At 60.9% G+C, this 14,580-nt stretch overlaps 2 protein-coding genes across 4 annotated transcripts in view; one reads left to right on the top strand and one right to left on the bottom strand.

The window, feature by feature from the left end:
* The window catches only part of NDUFA11 (NADH:ubiquinone oxidoreductase subunit A11), a 57,534-nt gene that overhangs the window by 6,252 nt on the left and 36,702 nt on the right, over window positions 1–14,580 (bottom strand). The gene's annotated exons all lie outside the window — the stretch shown is intronic.
* Window positions 943–14,534, top strand: NRTN (neurturin). Of its 2 annotated transcripts, XM_082380670.1 has the most exons (4): window positions 943–1,378; window positions 1,772–1,918; window positions 11,149–11,364; window positions 13,945–14,534. In XM_082380670.1, exons 3-4 carry the CDS (start codon window positions 11,196–11,198, stop codon window positions 14,367–14,369), a joined length of 594 nt encoding a protein of 197 aa, XP_082236796.1. In that variant the 5' UTR covers window positions 943–1,378; window positions 1,772–1,918; window positions 11,149–11,195; the 3' UTR covers window positions 14,370–14,534. The 2 variants fall into 2 exon arrangements, with proteins under 2 accessions (XP_082236796.1, XP_082236795.1); XM_082380669.1 differs by lacking the exon at window positions 1,772–1,918 and having other exon boundaries at window positions 945–1,378.

The raw sequence follows: 14,580 nt of genomic DNA, 5'->3' as shown, positions 1-14,580 counted from the left end.
GGGGGCCGCTAGGGGGCGCATTGGGAACGCGGAGCCGTCGGGGAGGGGGCGGGGTGGGTTTGGGCTCGCTGACGGGTCGGGGTTAGCCCTGGGCCTTGGTGCTCGGGAGAACGCCGTCGGGTGCCGGGGGTGGGAAAGGTATCCCCCCGCAGGATCTGGCTCGGACGCCAGACTAAGGAGAAATGCCACTTGATGAGGGGCGCTGTGGACAGCGGGCGTCGTCGTCAGTCTTAGGGTATCACTTGATGTTTTAGGGGAAAACTTTGGGTCTCAGTTCTCTGGAATGACTTTCTTAGGAAGGGGCCTTCTTTTGCTTTCTGGAAAGAGGACCTGGGGAGGGACTAGGAGCCCCACAGTACTCAGTGGGGTGCGGGGAAATTGTGGGCCATGATTACCGCCGGCCAGGGGAGTGTTGTGGCTCTTAATTCCGCGAAGGGGGATCTGCGGAGGGGTCTTGAGAGGTCCCGGATTTACGGAAGATGCGCCGTTGGGGTTCTTGGAGCGGGGGAGGGAAACTTTTAATCTGGAGGGACTCTGTCCCGGGGGTTCCCCGAGGGGATTCCCTGGTGAGGGGACTTCTTGGGGCCTTGTTTCCGGAAGGGGACCGGGCAGGACGGGGGGAGGGGTCTGGCAGTAAGACCAGGTTCTCAGTGGAGTGGGGGGACGCTAAAGGTCGAGGGACTGGTGTCAGGGGCGCTGTGGCTCTTACCTCTGGGAAGGGGCCCCCGGAGGGGGGCATTTTGGGGCCCTGGCTTTTCTAAAGGATCGCCGCCGGGGTCGCTGGGGCCGGGGGACAACGCCGTCTAGGGGGGTGCTGTGGCCCCGCCCCCTTGCCACCTGCGCTCTTCAGGCACCCTCGGGCGGGGCGGGACGGGGCGGGGGCGGCTCCCTGTCCCAGGAAATCCGAGCCACCGCCCCTGGCCCCGCCCCTGGCCCCGCCCCCGGCCCCGCGCCGGCCGAGCTGTCCGCGGCGGGAGCGGCGGAGGTGGCGGGAGAGAGCGCCGTGGAGCCGCTCCGAGCGCCCGGGCCCCTAGCGCCGCCGCCCCGGAGCCCCGCGCCGCGCGCCGAGGCCGCCCGCGCCGTCCGTGCGCCCCTGCGCCCCGCGCCCTCCGAGCCGCCGGCCGTCCAGGGCACCCCTTCAGCCCCAGCCTCCGCCGGGCGGGGATGGCCGCAGCCCGCGTCTGAGCGAGCCCGGGGGGGCCCCATGGGCCGGCTCGCGCCGCGCCCCCCCCGCGGCCGCCCCCTCCGGCCCGGGGCCCCCCGGGCGCCGCGGGCCCAGGCGGCCCGGATGGCGGTCGCGGCGGCAGGGGCAGGGGCTGGGGCCGGCGCGGGCGGCAGGCGCGGCCGCCACTGACGGCTAGTCGGGCGCCCGGAGCAGGTAAGCAAGGGCAGACGGGGGGCCCGCGGGGTACCGGCGCGGGGGGAGGACCGGCCCCATGGACAGAGATTGGGAGGGCTTCCAGGGACTCCGGGTAGGTCGGTAGTTTCCCGCCTCTAGCCAAGAACCAGCGTGTGTATGAGGGTAGGGTCAAGGGGCGACAGGTCCGCGCGTGGCAGGGGCGCGGGGGCGGGAGGGCGATCTTAAGCTTCTCTCCAAGCCAGGGTCTGGCCGGGGGGGGGGTTCCCTGTCCGACGAGGCGGGAGCGCTTCTGCCTTCTCGGACGCCCTTGGGAGCGTCTGGAGAGGGGTGGAAGCGGGGGCAGCCGGAATCCCCTCCCCAGCCTCTAGGAGGGCGAGACCCAGACACCCCTTATGCCTTGTGGTCTACAAGGGGCCGCGGGGGGCATCCGGATCCCGCAGACCCTGGGCGGAGGGCTGCCGTCGCGGCCCAGCTGCACGCAGAAGTAAACATCTGTCAGTGGCGCGTTCCAGCCGCCTTCCCTGCGTGCCGCCGCCGCCGGGGACACGGTGTCCTCCGGTAAGGGCCTGGCTCTCTCAGCTCCTGGAGCCGATTGTTCAGCCACAAGAGGGCGCGAAACCTTTGCGGGGGGCGGGGGGGGGGGCCCTTAACGGCAAAGACCGGATTTGAAGGAGAGGAGGCTGTCTTCCTTCCTCGCTTTTTACAAAAGGCATCTCTTGCTCAGGATGGTCTCAGAATTCTCCCAGAAGGTGCGGTTTGTCAGTTCGCAGTCTTTAGGCCGAGGAGGCTGCAGACAGTGGGCAGATGTGGGCGGGGACTGGAGAGAGAAGTGGCCTCTCCCAGGGGTGGATGTCACCATGGTCCGCTCCCCAAGAAGTACCAGCATCCATATAGCATTGGGCCACTGGCCTGGCTCAGCGGGCCTGTGGTTACCTGCAAGGCTGGGCCACCAGCCCAGATTTGGGGAGCAGGACCAGGGGCCTAGGTGGGGGGCATGGAAGGCCAGACCCCTGACTTTCCTCACTCCTTTCTGCACCGCCCCCTCCCCCCCCAACCCCCCACTCCCACCCTGCATCCTTTTCTCTCTGTTCCATGACACTCTTTGTCTTTAAGAGCCCCCGGCTTAGGAAGCCCCAATGGGGCGTGACTGGTCTAGGCGGATGTCAGTGGGGGGAGACTCCCAGCTTTGCCAGCTTCTCCCCACCCCCAGCCCCTTGCCTTGGGCCCTTTGGACACCCCTCCCCACACCCTTCATTCTAGGACTGCTGAGGTTCGGGGTTCTGCAGCCACTCCCAGGCCTTACAGCCCACTCCCAGCGACCTGCAGAGAGCTAGTTCCAGGGGCGCAGGGAAGAAAACAAAACATGCCCTCCTGCAGCTGGGCACAGTGTCTGAAATTCCACCATCACTGCTTGTCCCGCAGGTTATAGGCCTCAATTTTCAGGGGGGTGAGAAGAGGATATAGCTTTCAAGAGCCTGGAACAGGAGAGGGAACCAAACAGTTTGCAGCCAGGTACAAGGACACAATCAAGAGATTGTTTCCACCAATATTTGTTGGACAGCAATGGTGTGCGTGACTCTGGTGTCGGGCTCCTGGGCCTTGTCCTTCCAGACTTGAATCCAGGGTGGAGCCCAGAGTGGGGAGCAAAGGCACTACCTCAGTGTAGGAGGGTCAGGGGAGACTTCCTGGAGGAGGGGCATTGTGGCTGGGGCTATGAAGGATGAGTAGGAGTTCTCTAAATGGGAAAGGCAAGGGCATTCCAGGTAGTGGGAACTGCATATGCAAAGATCTGGAGGCAGGAAATAGCATGGGTGGTTTTGGAAAATCCAGGGTGCCTGGGGTGACCGTGGGAGGGAGAGACTTTTCTGAAAGGTTGACAGAGGGAGAACTGGGCTGGGGCCTTCAAGGACGGATTCCTGGAGATGGGGGCTGGAAACACAGAGAGAGGAACGGGTCTTTAATGCATCTGGCATCCCTGGGCCCAGCTGTCTTTGCTGAGAGGCTGTGGGATTCCTCTGCAGATGCAATTTTCCTGGTCCCCCAAGGTGGGGCAGAGGGGTCTGGGGCTCAAGGCCCTCGAGGGGAGATAGGGTCTTCCCTCTGCCCTGTGAGCATCAACTGAGCAGGCGCCATGGGAGGCTGGTTCTCCCTATTTCGCAGCTGAGAAAACTGAGGCTGAGCGAGCTGGAGGGATCTTTCCTTATGCTCCACATAATTAATTCCCAAGCCCTAAGCTACTGTGTGCCAAGCTGTATAGTAGGATGAAGCAGAGAACAAGACAGGCCCGGTGCCTGCTGCACTTGGCAGGGCAGGGGTGCGGGTTAGGGGGTGGATAGGAGGCTTTCAAACCAGCCAGCCAGCCTCCTGGACTTTCAGGGGAGGTAACGGCCGCAAAGTAAGCCTGAATGGGGCCTGGGACACTTTGGCGTGGGTGTTCAGGAGTGGAAAGATCTTCCCTTCAAATCCAAGTGAACTCAGGCTTTGGCTGGTCCTGGAAGAAATCCAGCAGGTGGATCTCACATCCCAGTTGAGGAAACCGAGGCCCAGAGAGGGGCCGTGCTGAAAGAGCTCAGTGTGTCAGGGACCCAAGGCAGAATTTGAACTTAGGGACATGGAAGAGGTGACTTAGGTCCCCTGGTTCCTAGGAAACCAGTGTGAGGGTTTGAGTTGCATCGGGGTCTGTGCCTTGGTTTCCCTTTCTGTCAGATGGTCAGCTTTGTGTGGTGTCCTCCTGGCCACTCCCGGAGGACCCACGTCCCTCGCACCACCCACCGGGCCCCATGCCAGCTGCTTAGCCGTGCCAGGCCTCATTAGGCTGATCCTGTTATTCCCCCCCAGGGAGGGCCCCCTGCCCGCCCCAGATGCCTGCGAGGCCGGTCCCAGACCAGCCTGGCTAAGCCAGACCGGCCTGGTATGGTTGAGGTGGGAATTTTATGGGCCAGCTGCAGAGGGCCGGACCAGAAACGGCGGGTCTGAAAAGCTGGTGGCCCCAACACATACACACACACGCACGCACGCATGCGCGCGCTCCCCGGCCCAGCCTTCCCGAGAACACGCCCGAGTAGCGGCCGGTACAGGAAGAGGGCTCCAGGCACTGGTGGGGAATGGAGGGCTGACCCTGCGGGGCACAGGACACCCCCTTATCTTTCCTCATCTCCTGGCCATTTGCTCCGGTCACACCGGTCCCCTTGAAAAGCCATCATCGTGCCTCTGAGCCTTTGCTCGTGTGGTTCCCTCCACCTAGAGCACTCTTCCTAGATCTTCATGTGGGCTCAGCACAAATGCTGCCTCCTCTGGGAAGCCCTCCTTGACCACTCAGCTTAAAAGCAGCACCAGTCACTATCGCTTCACCTTGTTTTATTTGGGGGCTGTTGTTGCATTGTCAACCTCTAAATTACCTTGTTTCTTTTCTTTCTTTCTTTCTTTGGCTGCGTGGCTTGCGGGATCTTAGTTCCCCAACCAGGGATCGAACCTGGGGCCCCAGCAGTGGAAGCGCTGAGTCTTAACCACTGGACCACCAGGGAATTTCCTAAATTACCTTCTTTCTTTCTTTTTTTTTTATTATCCATCTCCCTGATTGGATGGTGAGCTTGGTGAAGATGGGGGCCCAGGTTGGCCTTGGTCATCCTGAGTTCCCTGGCTGGCGCAGCACACAGTAGGCACTCAATAAGTGTTGGGTGAATGTGTTGGGAGCAGAACCCAGCCTGGCACACTGGGCTTTCTGCCATGTGGGCCATCTGTTTACTTGCTAGTTCTGCTCTGCTGTGTGTCTTTGAGAAAACCTTTTACTTCCCTGGATCTCAGCCCTGCTGGCCTCCCAAGCAGCAAGACCCTGCTTCTCCCTTTCCCCCCAGCACCACCCTCGTTACTGGGGTTGTGGAGTCATTGAGAGAACAAGTTTAGAGTCAGACCCAGGTTCAACCGCAGCTCAGCCACTTAATTTCTGTGTGACCTTGAGTGAGTCACTCTACCTCTCCAAGCCTCAGTTTCCCCATGTGGTAAATGGGGCTAATAATAATAATAATAACATCTTTTCCAGGGACTGCGGGGAGAATCAAACATGTGGAAAGCACTTAGCAGAGTGCTTGGCACTAAATAAATGGAATAGCCAACATTGCCAGGTGTTAGTGTTATTATTCTTGGTCTTGTTGTTGTTATTAGGGAGGCCATATGGTACAGTGGTCAAGAATGTGGAAGAGGGGGCATTGAGGCTGGGACTTTGAGGGATGAGTAGGAGTTTGCCCAACCACCTGAGTTCAAAACCCAGCTTGGCCATTTATGTTCCGTTGGAGCCTGAGGAAGTCACTTCAGTCTTTTGGACCTCAGTTTTTCTGTCTACAAAATGGTGATAAAATAGTCCACACCTTTCTATGAGGCACTACATGTAAAGTGCTTAGAACAGCATCAATGGTGTTGTTTGCTAGTGTTAGTATTAGCTAATTTTTTTTACTACTATTATTAACACAAAGCAACCAACACAGTCTTCCCCAGAAATCACCCTCTCTGTATGTCCACCCCTCAGCCTCACTTTGGCAAAGACAGACCCAGAACCCCTTAAGAGAAGCTCAGGACCCGTGACTTGACTCTCAGAGTAGCAGGGCGCCAGCGATGGTTCTAGCGATTGGGCAGCAGGCAGCTCCTGGGCTGGGGGGAAGAAAGGAGATGCTGGGCTCCCACCTTTCGGCAGGCCTGGAAGGTTCTGCTGGGGGTGTCTGTGCCTGCACCCTCCCATGAGGCCGCCCCACAGGCTGGCCCCCGCCCCCCGCAGATGTGACATCGGAACCAGCTGTGCTAGCCAGATGTTCCTGGTTTACCCCCAGATGTGTGTCGCCAGCTTGCGCCTGCCCCGGCCTCCCGGTTCCCACCATGGGGTGGGGCTGGGCCCTGGGCCCTCCAAGGGAGGGGGCACATTTTTGTGGGCTGTGGAATTTGTTTCTTGTTTTGCAGAACCATTGAATCTTGTCTTGAGAGAGGCGCAAGTCCCGCCCCTCACGGGGCCTCAGTTTCCCCATCAGTGGAACCCTAGGGAACCCCCAGGAGCCACCTGGGGGAAAGGAGATGAACAGGGCTGCCCTGGGAATGGGCCCAGCTGCCAGCCCCAGACCTGTAACACTGATGGAGGAAACGGAATTAAGGGCGTGCAAGCACGTGTCTGACGCTCGGGGCCCAGCTGCTGCAGGACATCGGCCAGGCCTGCAGGACTTCACTGAATGAAACGGCCCTCCAGATGAGCAAGGTGTCCTGTGCAGCCCCTTGTACAGATGGGGAACTGAGGCTCCGAGAGGGGGAGGAGCTTGCCCCCACGTTATCCAGCCAGGAAGAGGCAGATCGGGGTGCGAATTCAGCTGTCTGCACCCCACGTGCCACAGCATTCAGAAGTATCCTTCCTCAGGGCTGGCCCGCACGTGCAGGCCGCCCCCACAGCTGCCCATGTGGCTTCCCAGCCTGGCTCGCTCCGCCCATGGGCAGTGATGACAGCCCCACGAGCCACCCAGTCATTCCCACAGTTCTGGGCAGCCCGCCTCGGGCCCTTTCTGAAGTTGGGGAAACGGAGGTACGGGAGGACCAGAGACGTGTCTGGGAGTGAAGTGCAGAGGAAGAACGGTGCTCATGGAGGGAGGCACCACAGCTCCACCTGTCAACGGTGGATGGAATTATCAAAGCCCGCCCTTGCCTTCAGAGGACCCAGCCCAGGGTGCCCCTCCAGAAGCACCTCCACCGTCCAGCAAAGACAGACGTGGACGCAGACTCCGTGCTGGAAGAGCTGGGCAAGAGGGAGGGAACTGCGGCTGGGAGGGGGCAAGATGGGGAGCAGGAATGGCTTCCTGGAAGAGGGGCTCTAAGAGCTGGGGCTTTGAAGGATGAGTCGGAGTTTGCCTGATGGAGCCAGGCCCCGATTCCAGGCCTCCCCAGACTAGAGAGATGAGTGGATGGAGAGAGGGTTCCCCTCCCCTCCTTCCTCTTCCTGGGAACAAGCATGAAGTAGTTTCCTCCCTGAGGTCAGGAGCTCTGCAGGACAAAGGCTGTTGACCCCGGGGACAGGTATGCCTGGCGGGTGTTCCCTGGGAAGCTCGATGGAAAGGTGGAGCCCTGGAACTTAGCCGGGACATCAAGATAATAAGCAGTGTTTTCTGGTATCATCAAGGAAGCTGCCAGAAACACCCACACACCCTCACCCTACTTCTCTGCTCTCAGAATAACTGGAGGTTTCCGCCTGGCTGTGTCTGTGGGCTACTCACCTCCCCTCTCTGAGCCTCAGTTTCTCCTCCTTCCTTGCCCCAGCCCTGGGCACTCTGTGGCCTCCAGCTAGAAGTGGAGGTCTATCCGAGATCCCTCTTGCTGCGGTTCAGACCGGCCTGGCCCCCAGGAAGGGAGGTGCCCCCTTCCCTGGGCAGTGAGGATTCTCCAGGGTCTGGACATTGTTGGGTTGGGAGGGGACCCTGGGCCAGGCCCTTTCTGGGCAGATGGGTGGCACCTGAAATGCCAGCAGGTGTGGGGCTGGGCCAGGTACCAGTGGCCCTTTCCCCTGGGTCACTCTGCCCCCCCCCACTTCCCTTCTTCCCACTTGCAGCCCGTGTCTGTGCTGCTCACTCTCCCCCCGGAATCTTTGCAGCCGAGGGCCCGCCAGCACTGGCGGCGTGTTCATGTGTGTGCCCCCCAGGTGTGTGTGCGGGTGGCTGGAATGCGGGATGCAGGTGATGATGGGCACGCCCGTGCATGCACAAGTTCAAGTTCAAGTGCTCACAGGAGGGCTTGGAGGAGGCATGTGTGTGGTGTGCCCATTCTCTGTGTCAGTGTGCAAGAGACAATGTATGTCTGAGTGTGAAGGTGCTTGAGTGTGTGTGAGTATCGAGGGTGTGCAGGAGCTCCCACGGCCATGAGAGAGTGTAAGGGGTGTGATTGGGGGAGCTCCTGAGTGCAAGTCAGAGGGCGTGTGTACACGTGTGCAAACGCTAGTGTGTGAGTAGTAGCGCTCGAGGGTGATCATGTTTGTGCATAAAATGCCCACGTGTGAGAGTGAAACATACTAGCATGTGAGTGTGGTGGTGTTCAGGTGTGTGAGTGTAATCCTGTTTGAGGGTGTGTGAGAACACTGAGTGTGTAAGCGCGATGGGATCTGAGTGTGCAAGAGCATGTTGGAATGTGTGAGCGGGGTAGTGTCCGAGGGTGTGTGTGCAACAGTGGGCACACGTGAGAGGGTGTGTGTGTGAGTGGGTCAGAGCATATGTGAGCATGGGAACGCTGGGTGTGAGGGTGAGCCCCCAAGTGTGCCGTGTGAGTGCCCGCCTCGCCTTGACACAAGCACACACATCGTGCACACCTGGTCCCCTCCCTGTGCCCTCCGCCACACCTGCTCCCTGTCAGGTCTGTGCCAGAGACAAACCAGTTGGGTGGCCCCCATACAGAAAGGCCCATTGTTAACAGACGCTTATCAGCTGCGCCTGCGGGGCCCCCTCCACCAGCGGCCCCCTGCTTTCCTGCCCCCCATCAAAGCTCTGGGGGGTCTGTAGCTCCAAGGGCTCCTGTGGCTGGGCCTTCTCAGGGCTGGAGACCCATCTACCCTCTCAGCCCCCTCTTTCAGGCCGGCGCTGTGCAGGGGGCCTTGTTCCAGTCTAACAGGGAAACCGAGGCACACCACCCCAAGACTTGGGTGTGAGGACAAGCAGGGTGCTGGGGGTCCAGAGAGGGCTTTGCCCACCTGAGGTCTTGAGCCTGGGTGGGTTTCCCTGCCTGTCTCCCCTTCCCAGGTTGGGTGAGGCCACCAGAGTTCTAATCTCAGCTCTGTGACCCTGGGCAAGTCACTTCACCACTCTGGGTCTCAGTTTCCCCATCTGTAAAATGCGGACAAGGACTCTTGTGAGGTTGAAATGACTTAATAATATGCATTAAGTTTGTAGAATGGGATCTGGCATAAAGTAGGGGCTCATTAAGAGTAAACGAAGTGGGTTTGGGCACCTGACAAATGCAAGGGCTGACCTCAGCTTGCTGCACAACCTTGAGAATGAAATCTCCCCGCAGCCCACAGGCCGTGCATGACCTGTCCCCATCCCCTCCCTGCCCTCACCTCCTCCCGTGCTCACTCTGCTCCAGCCACATGGGGCTGCCGTGATGGTTCCTTCAACAAGCCAGGCATGGCCCTGTCCCAGGGCCTTTGCACTTGTGCTGTGTCCTCAGATCTCCAGGCTGGGCCAGGGTTTGTCTACATGCTCCCATGTCGGGGAGCCCATTGTCCATCACCACCAACAACAGTAATAATAATGGCAGTATCAAATACCGCCAATAGTGTAAGGTCCTCGGAATAGCTCCACAGCATTTGCTCCCCCCATGTGGTGTGTGTCGCGTCAAAGAACCAGGGTGTGAATCCCAGATACTTTCGTAGCTGTGCCCTTGGCCAAGCCCCTCTCTCTGTTTCGTGCCTCAGTTTCCCCAGCTGTAAAATGGAGGTTATAATGCCTCCGTCGTGGTCTCAGCACCTGGTCTGGTACACAGCAGGCGCTTAATAGGTGTCCTTTGTTACTTACTGTCTGCATCCATGGGGCGGGGGAGAGACGGTTCCAGCCTTACTGCTCTTAACCACGCTCCACCCCACCCCCGCGCGCCAACACATGCAAATCCCATGCAAACGAGATGCAAATAGCACGCAAATAACTGCTCAGCGCAGCTCTGGCCAGCCTGCGCGGCCCGAAACACGCGCGTGGGGGCGCCCCGCATCCCGCGGCCGAGCCCAGGCGCTGACCGCCGTCCAGCGGGGCTTTCAGCTCTCCGTGTAAATGTTTACACCGGGCCGGCCGCCAGGCCCCGCGAGGGCCGACACCAGGCAGCCGGGCGGGGGAATGTAAACGCGGGCGGGAGGCTGCTCAGTGGCGGGGAGCTTCTCGGATAGGGTGGAGGTGTGGAGGTGCGCCTGGGTTATTAAACATCTACTGCGAGAATGACGCGACTAGGCAGCCAGAACACTGAGTAATCGGTGCCCTAATGGGGGACGCTTAGCGCATTGTGGGGGCCCAGAGAGTGCCCCTGCGCCGGCCTGGGGCTGGGGGGGAGGAGCAGTCAGGGAAGGCTTCCGGAGGGAGGCGCCGTCCAAGCTAAGACTGAAAATGGAATGGGAGGGAAACAGTGGAGAAGAGAATGTTCTGGATGGAAGAACCCGCTTGTGCAAAGGCCTGGAGGTGGGTGGAGGGCAGCTTTAGTCCTTTGCTGCCCACTTCTGGGCATCAGTTTGTCTGGAGGGGAAACCCAGGCTCAGAGAAGGTCAGGAAGTCACTCCCAGGACATCAACATGTCTCAACCCCAGGGTTCTGGCCTCCCGGACTGTATTCTAAGCACCACCTCTCCTCGCCACCCTTGTCCCACAGTGCCCCCTGCTGGGGATGTCCTCACCTCCGTCCACTCTTCCCCAAATTCACTGGGCTCCAGCCACCCCAGCCTCCTGGCTGGATTGGTCATCTGGGGTCACCGCCCAGGATCTTTGCACTGGCTGTTACCCCTGCCTAAGGTGCCGTTCTCTTCTGTCTGGCCAACTCCTACCTTTGTTCAGGTCTCAACTTTCCTCAATCCTCAGGAAAGCACTCTGGGACCCCCGAACGGGGGTGGTTCCCAGGTTACCCCTGGCACAGTGCCCACCCCGTCCTTGGCAGCGTTCTTCACAACCTTGTTCAGTGGTTCCTTGATGAATCACTTCTATGTTATGATTGATCATTAAGCAGGAGTGGTTCAAAATCAGGGGCCCCACTGTATCTCCGGTGCCTGGTCCAGCACCCCGTGCCCGTTCATTTGTTGCCTGACAGACAGACGGAGGCCGTGTGGCTGACCATCCCGTGCACGCAGGCTGAGGATGCAGCGCTGGAAGGCGGCGGCCTTGGCCTCGGTGCTCTGCAGCTCCGTGCTCTCCATCTGGATGTGTCGGGAAGGCCTGCTCCTCAGCCACCGCCTCGGACCCGCGCTTGCCCCGCTGCGCCGGCTGCCTCGCACCCTGGACGCCCGAATCGCCCGCCTGGCCCAGTGTAAGCCCTCTCCCCTGTCTTGGGTCAGATACCCCCAACGTCGCAGCGGCCACAATGGTGGAATTTCACGCAGTGGGGCAGGGCCACAGAGGCTTATTTTAGATGGGGTGGAGGGAGGGTGCAAATCCCCGCAACGGCCTGGCAGGGGTGTCGGAGGGGATGGCCGCTGGGAACTGGGGTCTCTCGGCTCAGCTGTCACAAGGAATTAGGCTCTAGCCCTGAGGGGCCAGGGGACCAGATGGAGATTAGACCTGGGTATTCGGCCTGGGCGGCCACTGCAGCGCAGCGGCGGGGGGGGGGGGGCGGTGGAGGGAGAGGGAGGCCGAACCCGAGGCCCTAGTGACCTGCCAGGGTGGACAGGGACCAAGGGTAGGGGGAGACAGAGAGACCCCTAGAAATAGGAAGAGTCCTAGAAATGGGAAGAGAAACAGAAACACAGAGGCACAGAAAGAGAGGGAGAAGGATGGGAGAGAACGACGTGGGAAGAAGCTGGGAGGTAGAAAAATGGAAACGCCCACCCCGGCGCGCGTGGCTGCCACGGCCCAGCTCCCCACTCGCCCCTGGCGCCTGCGCTCTGCAGGTTCTGTGGGGCCAGGGCGGTGCGTGGGCCTCGACTTCTTGTGCGCTCAGCCACACGTGCACCCGCGCGGGCGGGCCGCGGGCGTGGCCCCCCGTGGGTAGGGGTTGCGTGCACGTCCGCACCCGCCCTGCCGGCCTACACAATCCTTCTTTCTTGTCCTCACAAAGGACAAGGGTGGCCTCAGGCGCGGGCTCCACGTCCGCCCCTGCCGCTCCCCCCTACAGGCGGCAAAGTCCTTCCCAGGACACTGAGTCCCAGAGACCCGGGGGGTGCCCCCCAAAGCTAGTGCCCCAGGGCCGGGGGGCAAAGCACCCGTGGTGGAATTTCAGTCACCCGGGAGGATCTCAGCCCATGGTTGGGTTCTGCCTGCCCGGCACCCTGTCCCCGGACCCAGCCCTACTAGGGGAAGGGGGTGGCTCCCGATCCCCCAAAGTCCCAATGTTCTAGGCCCTGGGACTAATGCGCTGATGGCGGAATTTCAGGCTTGGGTCAGGGGGGTGAGGACCTCATCTCTTTGTGTTCCAGACCCTGTGCACGTGGCCAGGCCTGCTGGAGGGAGGCAGGACAGATAATATACTAGAAGATTATTCATTATTTACTTGAAATTCACATTTAACTGGGCATCTGGCATCTGTATCTTAACTGGCAATCCCCTGAATTAACTCTCTAGATACACACCTTTGGGGTGGGCACAATGAATGGTGGAATTTTAGGCATCAGAAGTGAGCCAGGTTCAACCTAACGCCAGAGCAAGCAGTGCCGGCCACCCTGCTCCTGCCCCTGGGCATCAAGAGCTCAGAAGATGCTGCTCGGTGCCCCCCCACCTTTCCACCCTCGCAGTCCCAGCCAAAGCGGGGACTCCGCAAGTCCCACTGAGCAAAACAAGGAAACTGGGTCACAGAACAGGGCCATCACCTGCCTGAAACTACAAGGCTGACAGTGGCAGAGCAAGGCTCCGAACCTGGGCTTGTCTGCTTTCTGAGACCCCCTGTGGAAACAGACACACGCCCAGGGTGACAGACAGCCCTTCCCCCTCGGACCTCCCAGGAAGCTATTTCTTTTGACAGCCAGGTGCGCCAGCCTCGGGGGCAGGTGCGGGCTAAACTCAGGATTTCCTCTCCCAAGCGCAAGTGTGACTGCCGCCTGCTCAGGGGCTGGGAGCCCCCTTGCCTGCAGACCCACTGTCAACACTGCCTGACACTGCAACATCTGCACTTATCTCCTGGGGCGGAGGAGTACTGGGGCAGGGGCAGCCGCTTGGGAAATAAATGTAGACTGTGGGGCTCTGGGAATCTATGGCTCCGGGCACGAGCAGCTGTGGGAGAAGAGGGCTGGACTTGGGCCAAACCTGGGCACACGATGGAAGCAAAACTGCTGTTTGGGCTTCTCTCTCCCTGCCACTTGCACCTGCCTTGGGCACGTCTTTTCCCCTTTGGATGCCCAGTTTCCTCACCTGTAACATGGCGGTGGCCCAGCATAGGGGTGGGGGCAGCTGGGGCCGAGTAGGAACAGGGATTTGGATCACCACACTCCCTGCTGAGCCCTCCCTTTTCTTCAATGAGGTGAGAGCAGCTCAGTGAAAAGGAGCAAAATCCCCAGTGCTGCTCTGCATAGGGATGGGGTCCACAGAGAGTGCTGGGGGCGGGGGGTGTCCAGAGGGAGACAGACACTCGAGTCAGCTCAGCTCAAGGTGGGGCAGGCTGGAATGTGGTACAGTATGTGCCAGGTTCTGAGCAGTCCATCGTAGGTGTAGGGTCCAGAGAAGGGTGTCAGTAGCCCTGGGGACCCGGCGTGCGGGTGTGGATATGCACCCCCCCCACACCGCCCAGAGAGGGTGCATGAGCGGGAATCCGGGAGCAAGATAAGTGGGCGGGAGAGGGTGCACTAGCACCTCTGAGTCTCCACAAGGGTCCTTTTTCGCAGGGAACAGCGAGGGTGGGGGGCTCCTTGCCACCCACCCACCCACTGACCCCTACCCCATTCTCTCCATCCCCTCGCAGACCGTGCACTGCTGCAAGGCGCCCCGGACGCGGTGGAGCTTCGAGAACTGACACCCTGGGCCGGGAGGTCCCCGGGTCCGCGCCGTCGGGCGGGGCCCCGGCGGCGGCGCGCGCGTGCGCGGTCGGGGACCCGGCCGTGCGGGCTGCGGGAGCTCGAGGTGCGCGTGAGCGAGCTGGGCCTGGGCTACGCGTCGGACGAGACGGTGCTGTTCCGCTACTGCGCAGGCGCGTGCGAGGCGGCCGCGCGCGTCTACGACCTGGGGCTGCGGCGCCTGCGCCAGCGGCGGCGAGTGCGGCGAGAGCGGGTGCGGGCGCAGCCCTGCTGCCGCCCGACGGCCTACGAGGACGAGGTGTCCTTCCTGGACACGCACAGTCGCTACCACACGGTCCACGAGCTGTCGGCGCGCGAGTGCGCCTGCGTGTGACCCTACCTCACCGGGCCCGGCGAGACGGCGGCCACACCCCCCGCCCCGACGGCACCCACCGTCCCGCCTGGCAAGCCCCGCGACAGACTGCCCATGCGCAGAAAATGCCGTCGAGGGCTCAGGACTCTCGCGATAACTGTACCAAGATAAAGTGTGGAAAATCGAGCCCGGGTTGTGATTCCGCGCTCGCGGGGTGCCCACATCTTGGAGG

The sequence above is a fragment of the Balaenoptera borealis genome (genome assembly GCF_965194805.1).
Source record: "Balaenoptera borealis genome assembly, chromosome: 2".
Lineage (NCBI taxonomy): Eukaryota > Metazoa > Chordata > Mammalia > Artiodactyla > Balaenopteridae > Balaenoptera > Balaenoptera borealis.
The sequence above is the reverse complement of the archived record's forward strand: the minus strand, read 5'-3'. Positions and strand labels throughout refer to the sequence as shown.

Excerpts from the sequence above, each read along its gene's own strand:
- NRTN (XM_082380670.1), top strand. The coding sequence starts at position 11,196 with ATGCAGCGCTGGAAGGCGGCGGCCTTGGCCTCGGTGCTCTGCAGCTCC. Across the intron at positions 11,365-13,944 it reads AATCGCCCGCCTGGCCCAGT|ACCGTGCACTGCTGCAAGGC; the intron begins GTAAGCCCTCTC and ends ATCCCCTCGCAG.